Source organism: Rhinolophus sinicus, chromosome 5 (genome assembly GCF_057876585.1).
Source record: "Rhinolophus sinicus isolate RSI-liver-muscle chromosome 5, RSI-T2T, whole genome shotgun sequence".
Lineage (NCBI taxonomy): Eukaryota > Metazoa > Chordata > Mammalia > Chiroptera > Rhinolophidae > Rhinolophus > Rhinolophus sinicus.
The window spans coordinates 14,666,177-14,692,102 of NC_142505.1; the positions used below are offsets into that span (position 1 = coordinate 14,666,177).

Sequence of the window (25,926 nt, forward strand, 5' to 3'; positions counted from 1 at the left end):
GCGTCTAATGTTAATTTTGTGTTGATGACATGAGAGTTATCAGGAAGGCCATCTCTTAGTGATCCCCAGGGCACTCACTCATCCACATCCCTGGGAGCTCAGAACCCACACTCACCCCTCACCTCTCTTTGGCTCTTCTTCTCTTCTCCCATGGACCTGCCTCACTTAACTCTCACTCTCTGTAAATGACTTAAAAAAACATTTAATAGAGGAAAATAAATTACTTTTTCTTTTTGTGGATTTATGTTACTTGTCTTCATTTTTGAGAGTAATTGAATTGAAACTAGCCTGGTGAAAGCAGGTAGAATTTGTGAATTCTAAATGCAGATACATAACCTTTTGAAATACCAAATTACATGTGAAGTTAGTTGTCTTAGTTTTTCCATTTATGGCAAGAAGCATATTATCCAAATTCTGTTTTCCTCCTGGCATTTTAAAATAATGGGAATCCTCTCCCTTTTTGTTCTTTTGTGTTTTTGTGTGTCGATGTCCCAGCCACTTGTTATTTCTTTTTCTTATTAAGATACATACTTTTCCCCTTCTGTGATTTCAGCAGAATAATAAAACTGCTTTGGGAGGTGCTTTTCAAATTCAGTAGCTTCAGTTAGAATTGGTTAAATGTTTTAGTTTTTAATTTGATGATTGCATTTAAGAGGAATTATAATGCTTGATTTCTATAATTTGTCATTGTAGTTTCTTTTAAAGCCCAGGGGGCTGAAAATACAAACTTTGAAAACATTAAATTAGTTTTAGATATTTTTTATGACTACAATTAACATCTCTTAGATGTTAATATCCATGTTTATGTATAAAAAACTTGAATATGATAAAATAATGCTTTTTGGTCTTTAGAAATGCATGGTAAAGTAGATAAGTGATGTTTGACTAGGGAAAGTAGGAAATCTGTTAAACATAAGAGGATATAAATTGAGCATCATTGCGCAATCAGTAGAGTTGTTTGAGAATTACTAAATACTAAATTCTAGTTTTTCTAAACACTGATGTGTGAGTATTCATTTGTAACTCATGATGTTCCTGCTATCATAGATTCTGCTAAAGAAATTCAAAACGGTGAAGCTGAGAGATATGTCACGTTTGTATTTTTTTAGATCTACTTAAAAAAAAACAAAAAACTAAAATTCAAAATCTATTGCTTGTTTTCTATGATAAGGATCCTTTGTTCATCAGCAAATCTCCATTTCCCTCCCTAGAAATGTACGTTTTTCCATGTTTGGAAAAGAGGCAGTTATCACAGGAAGAGTATACATGTGGAGCTGTATGTACACAGAAACCCGAGCTGGCTTGCTGCCACATAACTGTGGTTGGAGCAGTTCCTCCCAGTCTCCTTGCCTACTGTCACAGCACCACGCCAGTGAGACTCATATCGCAAAGACACTGGGTGCCATCTCTCCTTGTAGCAAGCAGCTCTTGCTTTTCCTGTTCATCACAGACGTTCCTTTTCTGTTCATTTTCGCTATCAGCTTTATTTTTGTTCTGTTTCCCTCCCTCAAACTCCCTCCCTTTTTTTCTTTCTGCTCTTTTATTATTTCTCTTCCCTTCTTCCTCTGCAGGACAATCAACGTATGCAGCAGAAAATAGACACCATGTCAAAAGAGGTGTTTGACCTCCAGGAGACACTTCTTTGGAAAGATAAAAGCATTAGGGTATGGGGAGAAATTGGGCTTTGGTCCTCAGCTCATTCATTGATGAGGAATAGACCAACATAATTTAACTTAGAGATTCCTAAAGATCTGTCCTTTTGATTGTTGTTAAGCATTTATACAGTGTGAAATATGAATAAGCAGAAGACAGAAACTTCTGTGGGAAAATGTGATATTATGTATAGAAAGTCTTTCCAGCTAACTCTGGGCTTGTGAAACCTACAAGTAGGAACTTAGTAAGGAAGTTGTCCTTTATTTCCCTGTGATTCTTATCCAGAAGCAGCCACAGGCATTTAATTCAAGCTCTGTGGCTAACTTGGTATCCTTACATTGCAATAATTTGGATAAGAAGCAAGAGGATAGGGAGTAGGGGTGGAGGAAAGGTTATAAGCATTCCATAAATCCTTGGTGAGTAAAATAGGAAGAGATTAAAATCAATTTAATTACGGAAGTGGATAGGAATGTAAGATTTACCAGAGCTGCCAAACTGTGACGTCATCTCTAATTATAACCCCATAACTCCCCAGAGCGGGCCCAGAGAAGGAAAAAGTCCTCAGTGCTTTTTTGCTAAGCCTTTCAGGTAGTTTCCAAGTACACAGGAGGGTGAAAAATTCCCACCAGTTCATCCTTGTGGCCTTCGAGTGACAGCCCCATCTCATGGCACAAGCTCTCGCTTCTGCAGTGGGGGTGCCGTGCAGCCATAGCTGCCAGAGGCTTACCTTGTCAGGGAAGGACTAAGGTGGAGGAACAGACAGAAGGAAACCCTAGGCCTAAGGACATAGTGAGAAAGGTATGGTGAGTAGGGAAATATGGCCAAGATCCCCAAGAGCACCTGTGATAGACATGCCTGCCTGTGTGTGAAATCCTCTGAGTCATACCCTCCGTTGTTAGGGGTGTTCTAGTACCCACTTCTTTTCACACCTCTAAGGACCCTATCTTCTCATTAATAAACACATGGGAAACAAAATCACTTCATAAGAGTTTGGTAGACCCAAAATTACAAAGCAGTAAAGCTACCTTTTAGAGTTTCTAATACTTAAATGCTGAGTTTGTAAAATTCTACTCAAAGCTAGAAGAGCCTTATGGAGTATAAATTAACAATTATGTTTAGAGTTTTAAAATTGTGAACTACTGATTTCATTTAAATTTTCACCTGGGGAATTGAATTGTAAAAAAAATATATGGCACAAAGTAGGTAATTTGATAGTTTAGTTAAAATCTGGTCATTATCTAGAATGTGTTTTTTTAGGACCTTACATAATATTTTTAGCACATATGTGCAGGTCCATGATTTTTGTTTTGTATAATTATCTTAGTATTTTAAACTGACTACTTTGGACCAGCCATAGAAAAATCCCAAATCTCTCAGTCCAATAAAATACTTATGTAAAATAAAACATTTTTTTTCTTACCTGAAAGCTGTGCTGATAGTTAGTCTATAAATCAACTTTTTAATTTTCTTGAAATGATTGAATAAATAAGTGGGTACCTTCTTTCTATGTGGTATATAACAATGTGTTCCTTTGGCTTTTTTAAAAAATTAAACTTAAAAAAATATTTTGAGGTAATTGTAAATTCACATGCAATTATAAGAAACAATACAAAGAGATCCTATATGTCCTTTATTTAGTTTTCCTCAAACGTAACATCTTGCAAAACTATAATACAATATCACAATTAGGATGTGACCTTGATTCCGTCAAGATACAGAACATTTTCATCACCATAGGAGATCTCTCTTTCATGTTGCCCTTTTATAGCTGTGTCTAGCACCTTCCCTGTCCTATTCCAAGCTCCGGCAACTACTCAGCTGTTCTCCATTTCTGTAATTTTGCCATGTTAATGTTATATAAATACGTATTTAAAATAAAACGTTTGTACAGCATAAGTCCCTAAGGATTGATTCAAACAAGTTGTTGCGTGTGTCAGTAGTTTGTCCATCCTTTGACTCTTAAAAAAATTTTTTAAAAATTGTGATAAAATACAAATAACATAAAATTTACCATTTTTAAGTGTAGAGTTTGGTGGTACCCTGTTTCCCCGAAAATAAGACCTAGCTGGACAATCAATTCTAATGCATCTTTTGGAGCAAAAATTAATATAAGACCTGGTTTTATTTTACTATAATATAAGACTGGATCTTTAATATAATATAATATAATATAATATAATATAATATAATATAATACTCTGTCTTATAGTAAAATAAGACCCGGTATTATACTATATTATATTATATTGTATTACATTACATTATATTATTTTACTGTAAGACCGGGTCTTATATAACATAATATAATATAATACCCTGTCTTATAGTAAAATAAGACCGGGTCTTATATTAATTTTTGCTCTAAACGACGCATTAGAGCTGATGGTCCGGCTAGGTCTTATTTTCGGGGAAACATGGTACATACAGAGGACTTACATATCCATGTAGCCCAGCATAAGACTCACACTCATTCCGACTACAAATATTTGTGCCCCTGTACGATTATACGGAGAATTAACCTGTTACCTCAAAGTTCAGCCTGTTATATATATATCTTTCAGGCTTCTTGACCCTAGAATTTGAGGGTCAAGGATTATTTAGATCTCCACAAGCATGTACTTTTTAACCTTAAAAAAAAACCTGTAGGAGCTATAATTGAATGCAAACACTAGAGTGGTGGTTATATGGTCAGGTAATACAAAGGATTTCAGATCCAGCGTGAATATATTTGGTACAATTATAAGGTATTTCAGTAGTCTTCAAACTTTGTGGTGAGATGAGAGAACTTACAGGATGTATTTTATTTTCCCATCCATAATTATGGGGAGATGAAATTAAAAAGTCCAAAAGTAAAGATAAAACCCACTACTGTGAGATGTGGAAGAGGAGCAAATGGCATACATGAGCATTTGCTAGAATTCCTAGTTTCAGATTGGTCTGTTCCTAAGAGAGCTTTTATATTCGGTGGTGTTGTTTATGTAGAGCATGTTGTGACCGTGATCACTGACCAAGTCACACGTGGTGATGCATGGCATAACTGCACGCAGATACCAGTAACCAAAAATATCTAACCCAGCAGATGGGAAAGTCACTGGCAACAGATGGGAAAGTATCGCTTGTGCTTTGTTGTCCTAATGTTACATTTATTAGTAATGTAATGGAGTAATGGAGTGTTAACATCAGCTCGAAGGGTTAGAGTAATGCCTTATGATATTAGAAACTCAAATTATTAATTCACAGGGAGACGCCAGACTTGTCATATGGTGTGAATTGTTGAAAGGAAGTTAGATATTGGCGTTGCAGTTTGGGTAAGTAAGGAATAGGACTTCCCTATGGACTACTTTTCCATCAACATCTGGGATGACAGTCACATAATTGTGACGTTCAGAGGGCTGAGATATAGAAAAAGTATGCAAGGTCTTTAGAACCAAAAAGAACTGGATTCATTTTCTGCCTTTACCACTCACTGTGACTTTGGCAAAAAAATATAACATCCCAGAGCCTCAATTTTCTGATCTGTGAAATGGGGATAAGTGCAGGGTGTATAAGGGAGAAATTATATATATAAATATATAAGGGCTTGACTACATGTATGTATAACAGTGCCTGCCATATAGTTGGAGCTACACAAACAGTAGTGGCTATCATCCCTTATTTACTTATTCCCAGTTTGGTTGCACAATAGGATTAGAATGGTTTAAAAAATTGTCCAACTACTCAGCGATCAGTAACTAAGCAGTTGGCCCACTTCTAAATCCAGCAAATTGAGAGGGGAGTTACGTGTTGTAGTTTAACTTTTTGGATTAATAAGAATGCTGGCAGAAAACATTAACTATATGAACAAATGTGTAGAGAAAGGCTTTTTCAGGTAGCCTGGCTGTCAGGTCCCTGTACAGACTGCATAACTTGGGTATGCTTTGAAGTCTGGGTTATTTTATCACATAGAGTAGATCTGCTTAGCCACTGATAACCAAAATGCGTTCCTGCTTCTGCAAGGTCCTCAGCTCTGACAGTTAGGAGGCTCAGGCAATGGCCGGGAAAGCACAGGGAAACATCGCTGGCTTCTCCTGAGCCTTTCCTCCAGGCGTTATAAAGGGAGCCTTCCCTTCCATTTACACCGAGGACTCCTTTAAGCCTGTACCCACAGGGCAAGTGCTTGCTGTTACCCCTCCTGTTTTTCAGGATGAGGAAACCGAGGCATAGATAAGTTAATATGTGCCAGGACTCAAAAGGAGATTCAAACCCATATTCTACTCTCCTCCATAGGTGGGCTGTATTTATTTCATCCGTGTGTCATTTTTGTTTTTCACATTTTGAAGGTAAATCAGAAGACCAAATTACTCTTAATTGTATTTAACTAAATTAACAGGTCCTTGAGAAGCCTTTAGAAATTGGGTCTTTTTAATTAAGCAGTATTTGAGGAATATTTTGCCGCACTACTTGGAGAAAATCACAACAGCTTATATTTAATTAAAAATACCTTGTGTATAGTGGTCATTTTTCTTCCAGAACTTATTTTCTTTTTCAAAAAAAGTCAAGTATATTCTTAAATAAACTATTTTAGTTAAACATGAGATGTGGGATTTGTTTGGTTGGGTCACTGAATGAAAATATAATAAGGAGGTCAGTAAGGTCAACTTTATTTTAATATAACTGCTATCTTCATCTTCCCTTTCCTGTTTTTTCTTTTTTTTTCATTGACTGGAAAAGAAAGATTTGTTTTCCTGCCTGATGTGATATAAGCATGTTATGTCGAACTTATGCACGATTAACCATTTTCTATTAAAACTCTCTTCTGGAGATGTGTATCCACATAACTTTGTATTTCCTCCCTTATCTAACTGCTTGTTTCCAAGCTTTTAATGCTGCGTTGTCTTTTATGCCTTTATCTTTGTATATTTGAATTAGATGCTGCTCTGCTCCCTTTCACTTGCTCTTTTTTCTGTGCCGTTCTTTCCTTTGCTCCCTTGTCTAAAACCAGGCCCTAGAGAAACAGAAAGAATACATTGCCTGCCTTAGGAATGAGCGGGATACGCTCAGAGAGGAGCTGGCTGACCTGAAGGAGACGGTGAAGACAGGAGAGGTACGTTAGCCTCAGCAAGAAGCTCATGTGCCCCCATGCTTCATTCTTCCATTCCTCCTCGTACCTTTCCTAGCCTGAAGACAAGCCACAGTGGTCATTCTGCAGTCCAGATTTGGTAGGGTTAAGTCAGTTCTTCTGCAGAGCTGTATTCCATGTAACTAGTTCTAACCAGGTTTTACCTGTGGCAAACGTGCGTTGTCGCAGGTCACCTCAGAGTGTGTACTGCTGCTGGAGGGCCCTCTTTTGTGACGGTGAATGTTTTCCTTCCCCACAGAAACACGGCTTAGTGATAATCCCTGATGGCACGCCCAATGGTGATGTGAATCATGAACCAGTGGTTGGAGCCATCACTGTGGTGTCTCAGGAAGCTGCTCAGGTCTTGGAGTCAGCGGGAGAAGGTCCACTAGGTAAGAAGACAATGACTGTTGTGTTGACTTGGGTCAGTGTTATCCTGTTAGACTTCCCGCTTCTTCATATCCCGTCTTGGAAAACACACAAGGGCTGTCTGAGCCACATCTAGATCCTTAACAGGAAGAAATCTGGGCACATTGTCTTCAGACATCCTTGACCTTGGAAACCAGCATTTGGGTCATTGTAAGGCCCCTGGGTGGAAGCGCTGTGGGTGTACACACATTGCTTTTTCACTTAAACACAAACCTTCTGTGAAGACATAATCCAGCGTACCCTCCCCAGGCAGCCAGTCGGCTGGTAGGCGACTTTCCCCAGAATGTTTTCTTCCTGGAGCATCTGGTTTTACATTCTGCTACTTATCCCAGTAGCTCTTTACCACCTCATTTCTTAAGGCAAGAAGCAGATTTCAAAGAAGACAGATATCAGGGGAGTGTTATTTCTAGAGCAGGGCTTCTGAGTCTCTTAAAGACTAAGCCTCTTAAATTTAACTCTTTGAGACTCTAATGACACCTCTCTCAGGAAACCACACAGACGCCCATCCATTGCCGTTACTAAGAATCCTACTCTAGAGGAAGCACATGGCACAGATAGGTCCTGTATCATCAGCCCACTTTTATTTATTAAAAAACTATCTTTTTTTCTTTTTCATCTTGTTTTCATATGTATGTAAGTTTCCTCGGGGAGTACGATATGGTGTAAAAGTAGGGGAAGCCAAAAAACTTTTAGAAAGTTAGTAAGCACATTCTCTAACATACAGAATTCCAGAAATGTAATTGTAGGGCACTTTGGTAGAGCAGAGGATGCTAGTTAGGTAAGTGAGAACTGCCTAGAGAATGGACTAGGATATGGCCACGGCAGGCAGCTCAGAGTGTTTCCTCTGCTTGTTTGAAAGGTACTGAAGAAATCAGAACTTAAAGTTAGCCGTGATGCTAGGTGGTTGTGGGGGGTGCTGGCCAGGTGTCAGCTGCTGCTTTTACTCATGTACGGGTATCCGCTCAGCCCCAGGGGACTATTTTCATGGGTGCTTGGGAAGAAGCAGCCGTCACCCAGCCCAGGGGCCAGCCCTCGTGATCCTGCTACCAAACCTCAGATAAGCTCTGAACGGCCCCCAGTTTGGAGTTGTCCCCCTTCCCTCGCCCACTAGCTTTTGTGGGCCTTCGCCTCTTCCAGCACCACATTCCCGTTTCCTTTGTTCCAGCTTCCCCTCTCAGTCCCACTCTTAACCCCTGTCCCATATTTTGTTTTCTCCTGCTAAGGGTGTAGGGAAGCCTGTGGGAGCACCCTTGGCATTTGAGTTGTCCGTCTACTAATGAAAGCTTGCAAAGTTTTGAAACAAGGAAATGATCTTTGTACTTCAGTGTGTCTTCAAATGGAAAATCACTGCTCATGGGAGCAGATCTGTTTGGTGCCCTGATAAGTATCAGTTGTGTGGAAATATGTGTTGAATAATTAAGTACTTTTTCTTAATACCATGAAAGCCTTTCATGTCTTTTGATATTCGGAGCCGTTTGTTGTTTATCAGATAATGTTAATTGTTTTTGAATTTGAAGAATTATTTTAAGTTGTTTATATACTACATGGTTATAAATTTAGTTTGCAGCTTTTTTTATTTGTTTTAGATGTAAGGCTACGAAAACTTGCTGGAGAAAAGGAAGAGCTACTGTCACAGGTAAGGCTTTCTGCTTGGAAAGTAATGTTAATTAACTTACTAAATCCCATGGTAAACTGTTATTAGCAAACTAATGTTCACTAGAAAGAAATGTGCTATTTCAAATATCAGTACTCAGATAAGATTAGAAGGATAAAAAGATAATTCATATTTTGCCTCTTTGTTTCCTATTCTTTAAAAAAAAATTTACAGGACACGTAGTTTGAGGGTCAAATAGTTCTACAAAGCTTGTTATGAAGACGGAAGTGCCCTGCCCTGCCCCTTCACCCTTGCCCCTGACTATTCCTGCTTGGTTCTTTTAGCTGATTCCTCTGGTGTGCATTGTCCTTACGTGTTTGTTTATAACATGGTCATGTTGTTTCTTGATCTGTTTTAGACATTCTCTGATGACCTCTTCCTGTGGAAGAAGAGCATTTAGCTTCCTTTCATCCCCGTCCCTACCACAGACATTACTTCCCATCCCCACATCCTCCTAATACAGGACCAGTCATTCCAGTCTGTTTATGTTGCGCGGACTCTGTAAACACTGCTCGCAGTGGAGCCCTGTGGTGTGCTAGGCTTGCCTTTCATCTTTCAAAACTCTTTATTTCCCCTAAAAGTTAATATTGTGGTTTTTGTTTTCATTTGCTTGCTTTTGTGTTTGTTACTAATTTAGCTGCAGACTTTCCAACAGTAGTTTAAGTCCACTCTTCATGTTTTCCAATGCAGCAAGTCTTCTCTGTTCCATCCTTTGGATTCTTGGAGCCTCTGACTCATCCCGTTCTAAACTCCCTCAGTACAGACACACGTCCACCCTGGGTTTCCTCTGCCTGTGGTTTAGCCTGGCTTCCCTTTTTGTAGTGTCTTATGCCTTCCTGCTTTTTTATTCATTCTCTTATTTTGGTACATTCTCCAGTAACTTCCTGAGAAAAGGGTATGTGGGCTGTAAAGTTTTCTTAACTTTGGAGGTCTGAAAATGTCTTCATATTACCCTCTTACTTGATTTAACAGTTTGGATATAGAATTTTGTGTTACAATTGTTTTCCTTCATCTTCTTTTTTAAAGAAATTGCTTCATTGTATTTTGGCTTCCCGTATGGCTGTTGAGAATTTCAAGGACATTTTGATTTTGGATTTCTCTCTCTGGAACCTTGTATCATACTCTTTCTCCCTAGAGTTCTGAAATTTCATGGTGTTACGGTTTGCAGTTTTCACACATTGTATGGGCCCCTGTCAATTCTAGGAATCCCTGTCCTTCAATTGTGGGAACATTTCTTGAATGATTGTCTCCCTTCCCATATTCTGTATCTCTTTCGGAAACTCCTATATAGTCATTCAAATGTTGACTGAGATTCCACTATTTAACAGGCACCATGCTACGCATTTGGGATATTTCAGTGAACAAATCAATTTTTTAAAAAAGTCCCTGCCCTAGTGGACCTTACAGTCTAGGGGGAGGAGACCAGACAATAAACAACTAACATAATTAATAAGTCAGTTGTAGCGTACGTTAGAGGTTTGTGTGAATGCGCTTATTGTGTTTCTCTAGCCTCATTTAGCTGCACTGGTTCAGGCTTTAACCAGGAGAGTGTAATACGGCAGAGGAGATAAGGGTGTGTGCATGAGTGATGGTGGACCTAGAGACTAAACCAGGTAAGGAGGTTAGAGAGGATATCTGGGAAGACATCAAGGCACAGTGGAAAGAAGATGGGAGCAATGGGTTACAGGTGCCAGTGGGATTGAAGGATTTTTGGAGTTAGGGTCCAGAGAGAATAAGCTGGAAAGACCAGGAATAGTGATTAGAAGAGAAAATATGTGGATCAGAATTATGAAGAAATTGTAGTGATCTAATGATGAGATACAGTACATGACTGTGGATTGAGTGGCTGAGGGCAGGGACGGATAGACGGCGAGATCCTTGGAGAGGAGGCGTTTCAGGAACCGAGCCATCAGTTGTAGGAGAAATCCTCTACTCAGATGTTTTTTGAAATTGCCAAGAATTAAGACAGAAATAGTCTTGAGGGAGTGCGAGTCAGGAGCTAAAATGGTGAAGGAAGAGTGGGATGATGGGGGTGGTTAGTATACATAACTTGAAGAGATGAGATTAGGAATGGGGAATTTTAGGGAGGACAGAGGAGGAATAGTTTGGCAACAGCAAGGAAAGCAAGAGGACACCTATTCCATTTTCAGGCTCAGTGGCAGGAGGCTCGTGGGAGAAAGAAACAGCTAGCACTTTGGAAGGTTGCAGAGGAGGCAGGGTTCTGTGAGAGCACTAAGGTAAAGAGAGTGCTCAGAGAAGAGCCCGAGGACGAGGGGCTTTTGCCGATGATGGAATGGTAATCCCGATGGCACAGGGGAGGGGTTTCAGGAACGGTTAGGAGGAAAGACAGTTGTACAAAGCCTTTCGGGAAGGAGCACAGGAGAAGGAAGATGGCCCTTTTTGAAAAGGACATAAACAGGAATGACAGAGATAATGAGATTAGTCCTGATTCACTCAAGGCAGATAGTAATGGCGACCCCCTGTGTGTTCAAAGCGCAGAGGTGTCTGGGAAGCGTAGGTTCAGTCCTAGTGCTGAGTCTTCCCCTTGACCCCTGTTGATGGAGTTGAGGACACAGATGGAGGAGCCCCCGAGAACTCTGAGCATGCAGACTCGCCCTTGAACCTTGATGAAGGATGAAGGACCCTCAGGGGGCGTGCTCTTGGCCCCAGAGGCAGCTCCTTGTGTGTGGCTGGTGTGCGGTGGGGTAGACTTGGTGTGCACTGTGCTTGTTGCTCTGATGGTACGAGTTGTAGGCATCGGGGAGGGAGGGGGACATGAGACCGCTGCCACTGATGCTCTCACTTAAACTGTTTATCTCTCGTTCTTCCAGCTCTTTTGCTCTACTTTTGAAAGGTTTTCTTAACGTTATCTTCTAATACTCATTGATTTTTCTATTTCTGCAGTCATTCCAAAGATGCAGATATTTTCACATATCTTGGAGGATAATGATAGGCTGATGGTTTGGTTCCTGGTGTTTTCTTCTGTCTCTGGTTTGTTGCCTTCCAGACGTTCTTTTATGTACGTTTATTTGGTCTTCAGTGTAAGCGTGAGGTACTAAAAAGCGGATAGGCAGCTCTGAGCGCATGGGGCGGGGGGCTTGTCCAAGTTTCTGTAAAGATTGATGTGGCTGGGTGTTTTGATGGGAACCTCAATGTGGGAATGTTGGTCTTTTATTTTAGGCGAGTCAGGGAGTTCTAAAAATATCCTTCCATCTTCTGCCTGAGGGTACAAGCCTAGCTGTCTGCACTCTGGGACCTGCGGGTAGACTAGAGACCTCAGCGTTCAGTACATTCCTGTTCACCTAATTCCTTGTTTCCACATGTGGCATTCCTGTCTCCACTGGGCCTTGTTATTTCCCAACCCAGAATCCCTGTTAATTTTATTTAGATTCTTTATTTTGCTGCAGAATAAGCTGCATATACTTGAAGTGCATAGACGTGCATAACTCTGTTAGTTTTCCAGGGCTGCCATAACAAAGTTCCATAAACAGGGGGCTTAGAACAACAGAAATGTGCCGTCTCGCAGGTCTGGAGGCTGGAGGCCCAAGATCAAGGCCCTAGCAGTGTTGGTTTCTCCTGAGGCCTGTAAGGGGACTGTGTTCCATGCTGCTGGTGGTTTGCGGGCATTCCTTGGCATTCCTTGGCTTGTAGAGCGCATTCTCTGTGTCTTCACATCATCCTACCTCAGTGTGTCTCTCTTCACCTGGCATTCTTTTTACAAGGACACCAGTCATACTGGATGAGGGGTCCACCCTATTCCAGTATGACCTCATCTCAACTTAACTAATTGCATCTGCAATGACTCTTTTTCCAAATGTGGTCACACTCTGAGGTACTAGGGTTAGAACTTTGACATATGAATTTGGGGGGCGGGGCACAGTTCAACTCATAACACCTGTGAAATGATCACCACAGTCATGGTGGTGAAAATATTCGTAACTCCCCAAAGTCTCTGTCCCTTTGTAACCCTTCCTGTGCTTCTCTCTCTCTCTCCCTCTCTAAGCAACCAGTGGTCTGCTTTCTGTCACTATAGATGAGTGCATTTTCTGGAATTTTCTATAATTGGAATACATCTTTCACACAGAATACCTATTTTGAGATTCAGCCATGTTGTTGCATGTGTCATTAGTGCTTTCCCTTTTCATACTGTGCAGTAATTCCATTGTATAGATGTGCCACCATTTGTTTATCCTCCTGTTGATGGATATTTGGATAGTTTTTAGTTTTGGCTATTGTGAATAAGCTACTATGAACATCTTTTATTTTGGGTAAAATAAGGTAGACTACGTAGCCAAACTCAGAAATGTATTTCCAGTTATTTCTGTATGCAGAAAATTTTCCAAATAAGAATATTTAACCTAACTCTAAAAACAAAACAAAACCCAGAACATCTAACTGCCCATAGTATTTCCATTTTTAATAAAAGTAACATAAAATACTGAAAAGTGAGGTTCTAAAAAACCCACACATATCATAGAATAGAGCTATTTTTATCGGGACACCTGGTCCTGAGCTCACTCCCTTAGCGATTTGCTCCCAGCTTGTCTATAGCACCTTTAACAGGGTGTCGACCCTAGTGCGCAGTCCAGACAACAGCGTCTGAGTGAGTGATCTGTGTGGCTGATGAGGGTCTGCCTGGTTCTAGGATGAGGCCGTTGGGCCCAGCTTCCTTTGAGAGGCTGCATCTTGCTGATGAGCCGTTGTTTCTACTCCAGATTAGAAAACTGAAGCTGCAGTTAGAGGAAGAACGGCAGACGTTCTCGAGGAATGACGGCACAGCGGGTGACCTGGCAGGGCTGCAGAACGGCTCAGATTTACAGTTCATCGAAATGCAGAGTAGGTACTGGGAGGGGACAGGCCAGTCCCCGTCTATCTGTAGGCTGTGTCCCAGGAGCGAGATTGTAAGCGGGCTGCTAGCGTCTTGTAATTCACATTTCTCAAGAAAAGCTGTGTTACAAAGATTGGTTAGTCCTGTTCGTCCAGAAGAGCAGTACTGGTCAGGAATGGAACCGAATAGAAGCTTCTGCTAACCTGTGTGCTTCAGAGGATAATGAGAGCACTCTTCCCGCTTCTAGGCAAAGTGATTTTTAGAACATTTTGCAAATAGTGACATCCTGACACTGTCCTCTTCCATACCCGTGTCAACTTTAAGCTCCCATGCAGCACATTTCTTAATTACAATGTTTTTGGGGAATTTATCTTGGAACAATTGGAGGAATATAGTTGGAACTAACTCATACTAATGTTGAGTAGTTTCAGAATTTTCTCAGAAGTTTTCTTGTTAACTCAAATTAATTTTTATTTGATGGAATTTAAAACAGGGCCATGAAATAAGCCTATTCAGTTTACCTAAATTATTCCAGTTTCTCTCCCTTTCTAATTTTGACCCCTCATTATTTTATAATGCCTACTGCGTTCACAATAATTCCCATGGTAAGGAGAGTTCAGAAGCCATTCATATTTAGTCAGATACTGTATAATCATGGATGGGGAGACTTTTATTTCTCCAATTTGAATAGTGGCTTTTCTGATAACTTATTTTAAAACATTGATTATTCTATGTCCCTTGTCATCTAAATATCCTAAGTTAGGCTAAACAGAAAAGACTTCTGGGATTAACGCTTATGAATGCTATTAATACCAGTTTTTGAGGTTAGTGTCATTTCTTTTATTGGATATCAGGGCCCTTGTGATACTTCCTGGTGAATATTTTGTTCTGGAAATATCATTTTGGCCTGGAGGGTAGATGAAGACGGGCATGGCAAGAGGCAGGCTGACGAGTTAGGAGGCCGTAGATGAGCTGAACCAGTACAGTGGCTGTCGAGTCCTAGAGAGGGAGCAGGGGATAGACTTGAAAGAGACTGGCCTAACGCAGCAAAATAGAAGGAATCATTGAGGAGGAATGGGCATGCATTTGTGTGTGACCGCTTCCTAGTACACGCAGGCGTTACAGAGCTGGCATTCGCGGAAAGTAGGGAGAAGCGCCTGCTGGAGCTGTACACGCAGGTGCACTGGGTGGGACCACGGATGGCTGGCCTGGCTGGTAAAGACAAAAGCGGGCAGCTCCCGTGCACACCACCATGGCTGGTAGGCATGGTGTTTTGGATGGAGCTTCAAAACATGCATGAAATGGCTGAGACGAAGGACTTAACAGGTTTGAAAACAGGAAGGAATGAGTGGTTTGGAGAGTGAGAAAGAAGCAGCACACTTCCCTAAGTTGCTGGGATAAAGAATTAAAACATAAGATCCTGAAGCTTCTGTTTAGAGCCTAGGAGTAGGGGTTGCTCTCTTTGACTCCCAGAGGTGACATTTGGGGAGAGGGTTTTATAACCCTATCACTTTTAGAGTGACAGTAACTGTCCAGTTAGAACAGTTTCTTGCATTGAAGATTATATAGGTAGTTATAAGTTTAATTATGTGGAACAGCAGAGAAGTTCTTAAGTTGAGTAGGTTATATTTGGTTTATCTCCTGTCAGCCTTATCATTCCCACCCTGTAATCATTTCAGAGAATGATTTTTGTTAGATTTGGCTGGCTGAGGGGAATTTATTTCTCCCCCGTCATTTCTAAACTTCTCATATTAAATGATTTACTTCTTAGGTCAAATGTGTAGCTACTGATTTATGGCTCTTCCCATACCACATTATGACATGTTATTGAAAAGCATTTATTTCAGCAAATATTTATTAATGTACACTATGCAACACACTTGGCTGGATACAGAGGTAGATTCAAGAGAGCAAAGACAGGGCCCCTCTCCTTACATACATATATAGCGTTAAGAAAGCACAATAAATGTTACAAAAGAGCAAATAAAATGCAACGAGGGAAGGAGAAGTTATAGTTATCTAAGGAGACTCATGAAGGAGGTGAACAGTAAGCATAGCTTTGGAGGGTGGTTGAGACTTAAATGAGCAGGGAGAAAGGGGCACGTGAGCTATGAAAGAGCAGGACTGGGAGCGGGAAGGTACGGGGCTGGGGTCAGGGAAACCGGAGGGCCCGGTCCCAGGGGCGTGGAGGCTTCCTGGGCCATGGCAGCAGGTCAGGCTGGCAGGGGCCACTCTACCTACACACACCATGGGCTGAAGAGTGAATTTTCTTCTAACTCCTGATCCAAGTGCTCCTGCAACACAGGTGCTAGGACTTCTCATTGTAGCCACAGTTCCAGAGCACGGGCTGCTGAGATGCTGTGGTTGCCCTGCGTGCATGTGTCGTGTCTTTAGACTGTACCATCCTCTCCTGTGCTCCAGAGGGCGTCATTGCCTGATGGATCACACCTTCACCTCTGAGAGGTGATTCGTTATTCTGTTCCCTTCTAGGAGATGCCAACAGACAAATTAGTGAATACAAGTTTAAGCTTTCAAAAGCAGAACAGGATGTAACCACCATGGAGCAAACTGTGAGTACTCCTGTATGGTACCAAGTGATTTAAATTCCCGTAAAACACATCTGCTTCCTGCATCCAAGTGGCTAACCCCATGAGTGCCTGGGCTTCTTTGTGCTGCCTTTACAGTTGGATTAAAGCGGAAAAGCCAGTGAGAATACCTGGCAGGTCACTCAGCCTTCTGTTTTCTGCAAAAATGTAGAAAACTATAGCTACAATTCTATTTTTTGTGGGTATTTCATGAGAATTCAAGATTGTAGTTCATAACAGGATGCCTTATTGTCCATTTCGTCTAAAAACTTTTCCATTCAGCGAGTCTGCTCTTGCGATATTACTTTGGCACTTAAACAATATGGTCATCATGAAAGTTAACATGGGAAATTGGCCCTCTAACGACTACAGCTGTAATCCTTTGGGGGCATTTCTGGATTTATAAATAGCAGTAGGGTTCTGAAAGGACCTATGACTCACCCTAGGGGGACTTGTTAGTGTTAGATGACTTGGAATTTTAATGACATTGTACTTCCATCTTGGCTGCAAAAAAAGTGGTGGCTCCCAGCGTCCAATAGCAGAGGCCTGTGTTCGCATATTTACAGATTAGCCGACTTGAGGGACAGGTGCTGAGATACAAAACTGCTGCTGAGAACGCTGAGAAAGTGGAAGACGAACTGAAAGCAGAAAAGAGGAAGCTACAACGAGAGGTACTTGTTTTTATATGCTTCCTGGAATACATTCCTAAAAAGACAAAAATCCTTTGGAAAGAAATGGTTTGCCTCATAAGGAATTGAATCCTCGGTCCAATCTTAAGGAAACAGCACTGGAGTCACTTACTCTTCTCTGCTGTTTTTAACCTGTACGTTGATTTCCATTTGCTTTGATGTTTGGGTCAGTTAGAGAGTAAGAAAAAGGACAGTGTGTAGTTCTGTTTGAGCTCAGGCCCATTTCTCCCCCTTCTGTGTGTCCTGCCTGCGATGATGCTCAGCATCACTGGCTGACTGACAGAAAAGGAGGTTGTGGGGTTCTGTACAAGGCCATCACTGTGAGCACTGCTTCCATTTCCCAGCAAGCTGAGAATAAAGTAGCACTGGGTTTTGTTTCTGACCATGTGAAATGACCGAGTTCTTCCTGTCTCCAGTTACGAACAGCACAGGACAAGATTGAGGAGATGGAGATGACCAACAGCCACCTAGCCAAGCGACTGGAGAAGATGAAGGCCAATAGGACAGCACTTCTGGCCCAGCAATAGGGAGGCCCCGCCCCCTCCTACCTGGGTGCTGCTCCCGGGAACTGACTTTTTGTCCATTGATGCAAACCCCTTTCAGTACTGTTTTGAGTTTTGTCATTAATATCGCCACCTTTGTGTTTTATAATTTATGAGAGAATGAAACAGGTTTGAGTCTTCATGGATGAACACTTTGGGTTTTGTTGGTAGTTTGATTCTAGACTAAGAACTGGTCTGTGCTGTTTTTATTATTTCTGTAATTTTAGAATCAAGTTGACTCACCGTGTTTCCCCCACTGCCTCAGTGACGGGGGCTCGGAGGCCGTGGCCCAGGTCCTGGAGGACAGCGATTCTGGGAGCGCTCGCTGAGATGCTTGCTGGAGCCCTCGGAAAACACAAGTGCCTTCTCCACAGTGCAGCTCATGCAGTGATCCCTGGGGGTCAAAAGACACTTACCCTGGATACCAGATAGCATTTATATTTTAGTGAAGAAACAATTCACAGGCGGGGAATAATACGTTTCACTCAAATTTATATGTTTGGAGGAAAAAGCCTTTTTTTGTAAAATATTTAAATTTATATAAGAAAATGTTAGAAAAAGATATGGGGAGTGTATATAAAACTTGCTTTATGCATGTGGCAGGGGAATCCCAAGGCCTGATGCTCTTAAAGTAAGAGTAGGGTCCTTAGTCTCCAACATGAACTGTGCTGTGTCTTGTAAAGTATTTCATCTGCTGCTTCTTTGTGGAATGAAACCTCAGACAAGCCCAATGGGGGGGGGGGGGGAGGTGCAGGGCAGGCAGGTGGGACGTCTGCCTCAAGAGTCTATTAAACACACCTGTTTGCTGACAATTGGCTATTGATACGTTCATTTTGTTAGAGGAGCCTTTACAACAAATCATGGCAACTATCCCCTTTTAGCTTGCCCCTCTTCTTTTCTCTGCTTCCTAAGGAAAAATAATCTGGAATATAGAATTTTTGCTTTCAAGAACTTGCATTACCTTTAAAGGTACCCAGTTCAAGAGTTTTTACATCGACTGTAACCATTTTACATCGAGTATGATTCTCTTTTGCTCTCAGAATCAAAGTGGTTTTATGGAAATGATTATTGTATTTTCAGTGTGTTTACACAGAACAAGTATTGGGGAAAGTCTAATGAATTAAGGCTACATAAGAATAAAATTAGACCTGAAACTAGATAATAAAGTTAACTCAATGTGAATAAAACCTCCATCTAATAATTATTCCCTTCTTCAGAGTAATTAGCCCTTTGTTTTTAAAATATGGAAACCAATCTCATGAACTAAGATGATTTCCTATAAATTATCTTTCTAGTGGTAACAACAGTTATGTATGTGAGGGGTGGGAGAGCATGTTCTGAAATGCAGATTTAACCTAGAACCCCGCAGCTGGAACCAACACATGGTGTGGGCCAGCTCTTGAGGCCTTGGAAACCCCTCTTCCGCTTCACCCATGGTCACTCAGCCCTCCCAGGCCGTGGACTCTCACTTCTGAGATGCCCTGGTCTATTTTTTAGAAGTTCTCTCTCTCTGTCTCTGTCTCTCTCAACATTCAGTATTATATTAATTTCAAGTGTACAACATAGTGGTTAGACATTTATATAATTTAAGAAGTGATCCCCTGACTTATCTAGTACCCACCTGGCACTATTATACATAGTTATTACCATATTATTGACTAGATTTCCTATGCTGTACTTTACATCCCTGTGACTATTTTGTAACTACCAATTTGTACTTCTTAATCCCTTCACCTTTTTCACCGTCCCCCAACCCCCTCCCATCTGTCACCCCAACAAATCTAGCACCCATCTGATAGCATAGTTATTACAGTATTACTGACTATATTCCTTATGCTATACCCTGCATCCCCATAACTATTTTGTAACAACCAATTTGTATTTCTTAATCCATTCCCCTTCTTTCACCCACACCCCCAAGCCCCCCCCCCATATCTGGCAACCATCAAAATGTTTTTTGTATCTGAGTTTGTTTCTGTTTTGTTTGTTTACTTTGTTCTTTAGATTCCACATATAGCAAAATCACATTGCATCTGTCTGACTTACTCCACTCAGTACAATACCCTCCAGGTACATCCATGCTGCAGCAGATGGCAAGAACCCATTCCCTTCCATGGTTGAGCAATATTCCATTGTATGTACCTCCTCTTCTTTATCCATTCAACCATTGACAGACACCCAGGCTGCCTCCACATCTCAACCATTGTAAACAATGCTGCAATCAACATAATGGATGAACACATCCCCTCGAAGTAGCATTTTGGGTTTCTTCGGATAAATACCCTGAAGTGGGATTACTGAGTCTTTCATTGTCTCTTCTTATTGCCTTTGTTTGTTTGTTTTTTATAAGTAGGGTGCAGCTCACAGTGGCCCATGTGGGGATCCAACTGGCAACCTTGGTGTTATTAGCACCACGCTCTAACCGAGGTAACCGGCCACCCCCTTATTGCCTTTGTTTTGAAGTCTGTTTTGTCTGGTGTAAGGATTGCTAACCCAGTTTTTCTTTTTAATTTTAATTTTCATAAAATATCTTTTTCCATCCCTTTACTTTCTGTGTGTATCTTTCAATCTGAAGTGAGTCTCTTATAGGCAGCATAGGTAAGGGTTTTGTTTTCTTACCCATTCAGCCCTTCTGTGTGTTTTGAATGGAATATTTAATCCATTTACATTGAAAGTAATTGTTGATAGATATATAGTTATTACCATTTTTTCATAATTTAGATTTTTTTTTTCCACTTGAAGTCCCTATAACATTCCTTGTAATACTGGTTTGATGGTAATTAACTCCTTTATATTTTTCTTGTCTACGAAGCTCTATATTTGTCCTTCAATTCTAAATGATAGCCTTGCTGGGTAGTCTTGCTTATAGGTCCTTGCTTTTCATCACGTTGAAACTTCCTGCCAATCCCTTTTGGCCTGTGAAGTTTCTGTTGAGAAATCAGCTGACAATCTTATGGGAGCTCCTTTATAAGTTACTAGTTGCTTTTCTCTTGCTGCTTTTAGGATTCTCTCTTGGTCTTTAACTAATTTCCCATTTTAATTATAATGTGTCTTGGTGTGGGCCTGTTTGGGTTCATCCTGTTTGGGTTCATCCTGTTTGGGACTCTCTGCACTTCCTGGACTTGTATGTCTATTTCCTTCTCTAGGTTAGGAAAGCTTTTTGTCATTAGTTCTTCATATAGTTCACAATCCCTTGCTTTCTCTCTCCTCCTTCTGTGAATACCCCTATGATGTGAATGTTGTTATGCTTGATGCTGTCCCAGAGGTCTCTTAAACTATCTTCATTTGTTTGGATTCTTTTTTCTTTTTGCTGTTCTGATTGGGTGTTTTCTGCTACCTTGTCTTTCAAATCGCTGATTCGATGCTCTGCTTCATGTAGTCTGCTCGTGATTCCTCCTAGGGCATTCTTCATTTCAGTTATTGTATTCTTCACTTCTGACTGGTTCTTTTTAATGGTTTCTATGTCTTTTTTTATGCTTGCTATCTCTTTGTTGAAGTTCTAAGTTCCTTGAGCATCCTTATAACCATGTTTTTGAACTCTGTCTCTGGTAGGTTGCTTGCCTCCATTTCATTTAGTTCTTTTTCTGGATTTTTCTCCCGTTCTTACATTTGGGACACATTTCTGTTTCCTCATTTTGGCTGCCTGTGTTTGTTTCCATGTATTAGGTAGATCTGCTATGTTTCCCAGTCTTGGTTGGGTGGCCTTTTGTAGTAGTTATCCTATGGTGCCCAGTAGCACAGTCTCCCGGGTCACCTGTTCTGGGTGCTCCAGGAGTGTCCCTTGTATGGGCTGTCTCTGCCCTCCTTGTTATAGTTGAGCCTTGATTGCTATTGGCCCATTGGTGGATGGCATTGGCCCTCTGGCTGATTGGCTGTGGGGTTTGGCCACATCCACAGCTTACGAGCTGCTGTGCAGCAGGGGCTTGCCCCACAAAGCAGGATTCACCTCAGTGGGCACTGGTGCCTGTTTAGATTGCTCTGTGGGTGTGCCACTTGTGGGGCTGATTGGGTGGTGCTCTGCTGTGGTCTGAAGCCAACCTCCAAGTATGTTGGTTCTGGGGCTTCTTGGGAGGGGCTCCAGTGCAGGTGCAGGTCACCCACTGCCTGTGACTGGCCAGGGACTACGTTGTAAAAGCTACAAAATGATCCACAGTTGTTGTGCTAAACCTAGAGGCGCATGGGAGAAGCCGCGCTGTGAACTGAGAACAGCTGCCACCAGTACCAGGCCTGGGGTTACTTGATAAATGCTCAGACACCTGGAGGCCTGCTGCCACCTGCCAGCTTCCTTAGGTTCATCCGCTGATAAACTTGTGTGGTACATGAGTTGAATGAGGGCAGGGTCTCAGGGAGTCACTAGAACAGGGGTGTCCAAACTTTTTTCAATGTTTTTCACCAAGGGCCATATGCGGTAAAATACACAAACAGCCGGGCCACTCACTCGAGGTGAAGTACGTATTGCCTCACCTGGTTTATTTAAGTAAACTAAGTATATTTTTGGAATTTGCTGCGGGCCAATTAAAAATGGACGCAGGCCGCAGTTTGGACACCCCTGACCTAGAGTGTGAAGGGTTGTCGTCACCATGTTAATGTAGACTGGTTTGGTGCCAGTGCTAAGCCTGGAGTGACTCAGCACAAGTCTCAGAGCACACGGAGCTCAGTCACTGCTGCCTGGGGCCCATGGTCTCTGCTCGCTTTCCTAGAAGGAGTGCAATGGAGGTGGGGCTGGCTGCTTGCAGAGAAAGTGCCTCCGCCTGTGAGGGAGTTGAGGGGCAGGGTCCCAGCTGGGTCAGCAGGGCAGAGCAGCAGAGCTCACCAGGCCAATCAGGTTCAGATTTGGCCGGAAACGGGGTGGGCTTAACATAGGAAAGATGGTGCCCACCTGCTGGCTGCACCAGAGGACCCCTCACCACAAAATTGCCGACTGTCCTCTAGTCCACCTGAAGCCATACACCTCAGTCTGTCCCCTGTATGAGGCCCCTCACCCCAGTCACTGTCTCCGCTGGAGCTCAAGGTGAGTGCCTGCGAGTCTGTGCACAGGTCGTTTAATAAGAGGACGTCTGGGTTTCCTGCAGCCTTCCATCCCACCTGAACGGTCGGAATCCCCACTGTTTTTCACAGCCAGATATTGTGGGGGCTCCTCTTCCTGGCCCCAGTACTCCGGGCTGGGGAGCCTGGTGTAGGGGGCTCCTCCAGGGGTAACCTCCACAGCTGGTATCTCTCTCCTGATTCTCAACCACCAAATGGAGGTTTAGGGCCCGTTCCATTTCTCTGCCCTTCCTACCAGTCTCCACGTGGCTTCTTTATATTTTTAGTTATAGGACTTCTGTTCTACTACCGTGTTTCCCCGAAAATAAGACCTAGCCAGACCATCAGCTCTAATGTATCTTTTGGAGCAAAAATTAATATAAGACTTGGTCTTACATTATGTTAGACAAGACCTCGTCTTATAGTAAAATAAAATCGGGTCTTACATTAATTTTTGCTCCAAAAAACGTGTTACAGCTGATGGTCCGGCTAGGTCTTATTTTCGGGGAAACACGGTAGACTTCAGATGGTTCTTCAGGATGACTGTTCTGTAATTTGATTGTAATTTTAACACGTTGCGTACGGCGGGGATTAAATCCCTCGTGAAGATTCTCGTGATCCGTATGCAACGTGTTAATATGTTCACTGAAGGATGCAGGCAGTGTTTATCTACTCCACCATCTTGGATCTCTACTTTTTCGAAGTTCTAAGTGTTAGAACCTGATCTTGCCCCTTTTGTGGCATAAGAAATATGTGTATCTGTTGTCCCAGCCTTTTCCATATGGAATGGCTTCACTTCTTCATCAGATAGTTTTCTGTTCCTGCCAACGGAATTTTCTTCATTGAGTCTTATAATCTGCATTTGACCTCCAAACTATAGGTATTCTTCCTCCCGTGCTGACTGTACATTTCTTTTAATGCTGATTAATACTAAAGCAGCTGATTTTATGGCACTTATAGTTTAATTTTGTATTTTTTAAATCATCATTCAAACAAGAATACCCAGAACTTTCTTTATCTTAAGCTGGTAATAGTCACAGCCATTAACAAAAGTGGGCTACCTTAAAAACTCACACTAGTTATAGACTGAATAAGGACTATTGTCTTCTTGAGTCTTTTTTTAAATAAAGAGCAAATTACTTACTCTTGGGTTACTGAACGTACTCATAGATTATCAATTCAGCTTTCTCCATAGGCTGTGTCATCAGAGCCTCTTATATGTTCAGAACCTCTTTTAAAAGATACTTGAACTATGTCTATCACCTGATATTAGACATTTACCAGAATACACAAAGATTTAAATTAGAGCATGATCTATGAAATCTCAGATGACTTAGATGCCCAGGGGGCTTTCAAAGTACCTTGGGATTCTTCACAATCAGGTATATACTAGGTGAAAATCGATCTAGAAAAAGTTTCAAGTGTAATGAAATTAATAAGAATTCATGTTAGGACACATCTGACAATTTATTTATAGTCAATCAACCATGCACACGGAGTGCTACTAGTTAGAAGGAAAAGTCTTCAACCTTAAGACCTACCAACATCAGGATACAAAGGAAGAACAACACCCCCGAGTCCATAAATGACCATATTTAACACCTCTCAAAGACTTTGTATAGATCGGGCAGGTTAGCAAGCTGCAGGATATTTCCATCTTCTGTGAAATGTTTAGGAGGCAGAAGGTGTGAGCGGAAGGCTTTGTAGATAATGTGTTCCACAGTCCACTTCCAGGGGCTTGGAGTGGGGCCAGGCACTTCACTCTGGAAAAGACATGTTTCATGTCATAAGCCTCCCCGTTTGCATCCCGACGTACACTGGCTTCCTGGCTGACATGCACTGGGCCGGGAAAGTCTCAGTAGCTTATAATGGGCTGTGTTACCTAATGCTTGTGAAGCATCCTTTCTGGGCCAGCCTCACAGGGATCCTGTAGGCCTGGACACGAGAAGAGATGGGGGCAAAGAAGCCACAGCTCTCATGATACTTTCTTCCCTGGAACCTGTGTTTCCATTCAGGGAGAATGTGTTTATTGTGGCAGGATCTAACTATGTGTTTACTGTGTCTGATCTTGACTATGATGTTTGGACAGCAATAATAGGAAGTAAATTTCTAATTCATTGCAAAATTTGGGGATCTTAATATAGCTGTTTTCCAAAAAGCGCCACAGGTAAGAAATGAAAATAAAAATAACGAGGATTGTTGTGATTCACCCTTCCTCTCCTACAGTTGAGCCTTCTCTGTCTCATGTACAAAAAGATGTTCTTTCTCATTCATCCTTTCCTTGAAGTAAATTGTTCCAATCAAATGAGGTACTCAGCACAGTTTGAGTGTGCTACCTTACATCCTCCCCTGGAATGAGATATTCCCTAGGGGCTTTGGCCAGTAGGACCTGGGACTGAATCTGCTCCAACACCTACAGGCTCTGGGGACCCCTGAGTATACCAACTGTCCCTTAGTTTCGTCACCTATGAAACTGGAGCTTATCACTTCACCTCAGAGGATGACTGTAAGTAATCACCAAGGTTACTTATGCATGGCAAGGTGCCACCCTTTGATTCTTAGACTATTTCAATCCCCAATGCCTCCACCCAACGAAACCATCCAAAATAGTTGTTGATTGAAAAGCACTGTCATCTAATCGGAAAAAGTGACATGGAAACCTGAGGAACCTAGGCCCTTTTTGTGTCAAGTGGACCTTCCTTAAGAAGAGCTGGGGATCTCTCAGTACAGCCTTGTTTTCCTGGCAAAGCAGTGGTCAAATGTAGACTATGGCAAAAGCTGAAAGAGCCTGGGGAGGCTGGCCCAGAATCTGAAGACTGTGGCTACACTTAGGACTAACACTGGGAGATACGGACCCCTTGGCCCTGGACAGTCTGAACTCAGCCTCCCACCTCTCACTGTGATGGCTGTGTTTTTACATTTGACAATGAGATCACTCTGGAGGTCCCTCCAGTAGAAGAAAATAAAAATCATGAATAAAAGCTGACCATTGCGTTTAACCCTTATGGACAATGAAATCCTAGGAATTTAGAGATGAGCATGTTTCATCTCCTAATGGTTGTGTGAGGGCCCATCCCAGTCCTGGGGTGCCAGCGTGCATCACCACAGTACCTGCTGGCCTGAAAGGGTCGACTCCTCAGATATATACTGCTTCCGGATGGAGTAAAACATAGCACATTCTTTACTGAGGCTTTCAAAACATTCCTTTTCTTCATCCCAGTTCACCTGGTCCAAAGAGAATTCAATACCTCAACACAAGCATGTGCTTTAAACACACCTGATTTCTAAATGGAGATCACAGATGACTTTAAACCTAAATGTGACCTTTTAGGCATTAAAGCTGTAAATTGGAACCGCTGAGTATCACTGGGGTAGATGGGGGTACAAGAGGGCCTTTAGCTATTTTACCCTTTTCATCTTTAT

At 41.8% G+C, this 25,926-nt stretch overlaps 2 protein-coding genes across 28 annotated transcripts in view; one reads left to right on the forward strand and one right to left on the reverse strand.

The window, feature by feature from the left end:
• LRRFIP2 (LRR binding FLII interacting protein 2) overlaps positions 1-18,665 on the forward strand; it is a 101,838-nt gene extending 83,173 nt beyond the window's left edge. For 13 of the 25 annotated variants that reach the window (XM_019727639.3, XM_019727645.3, XM_019727642.3 and 10 more), the window contains 8 exons: positions 1,572-1,664; positions 6,635-6,736; positions 7,011-7,143; positions 8,767-8,816; positions 13,550-13,670; positions 16,153-16,232; positions 16,814-16,918; positions 17,353-18,665. In XM_019727639.3, the coding sequence (XP_019583198.3) occupies positions 1,572-1,664; positions 6,635-6,736; positions 7,011-7,143; positions 8,767-8,816; positions 13,550-13,670; positions 16,153-16,232; positions 16,814-16,918; positions 17,353-17,463 (795 nt within the window). In that variant the 3' untranslated portion in view covers positions 17,464-18,665. The remainder of the gene's footprint in view (positions 1-1,571; positions 1,665-6,634; positions 6,737-7,010; positions 7,144-8,766; positions 8,817-13,549; positions 13,671-16,152; positions 16,233-16,813; positions 16,919-17,352) is intronic. The other 12 variants (XM_019727646.3, XM_088798279.1, XM_074312628.2 and 9 more) reach the window with 2 other exon arrangements.
• Positions 18,666-23,951: 5,286 nt separating this feature from the next.
• MLH1 (mutL homolog 1) overlaps positions 23,952-25,926 on the reverse strand; it is a 37,028-nt gene continuing 35,053 nt past the window's right edge. For 2 of the 3 annotated variants that reach the window (XR_016021277.1, XR_016021278.1), the window contains exon 18: positions 25,673-25,728. Coding sequence is in view for 1 of the 3 variants with exons in the window: in XM_019727652.3 (XP_019583211.3) it covers positions 24,099-24,266; positions 25,615-25,728 (282 nt within the window). In the remaining 2 variants the exon portion in view is untranslated. Of the gene's footprint in view, positions 24,267-25,614; positions 25,729-25,926 lie in introns of those variants that run through there. The other variant, XM_019727652.3, reaches the window with a different exon arrangement.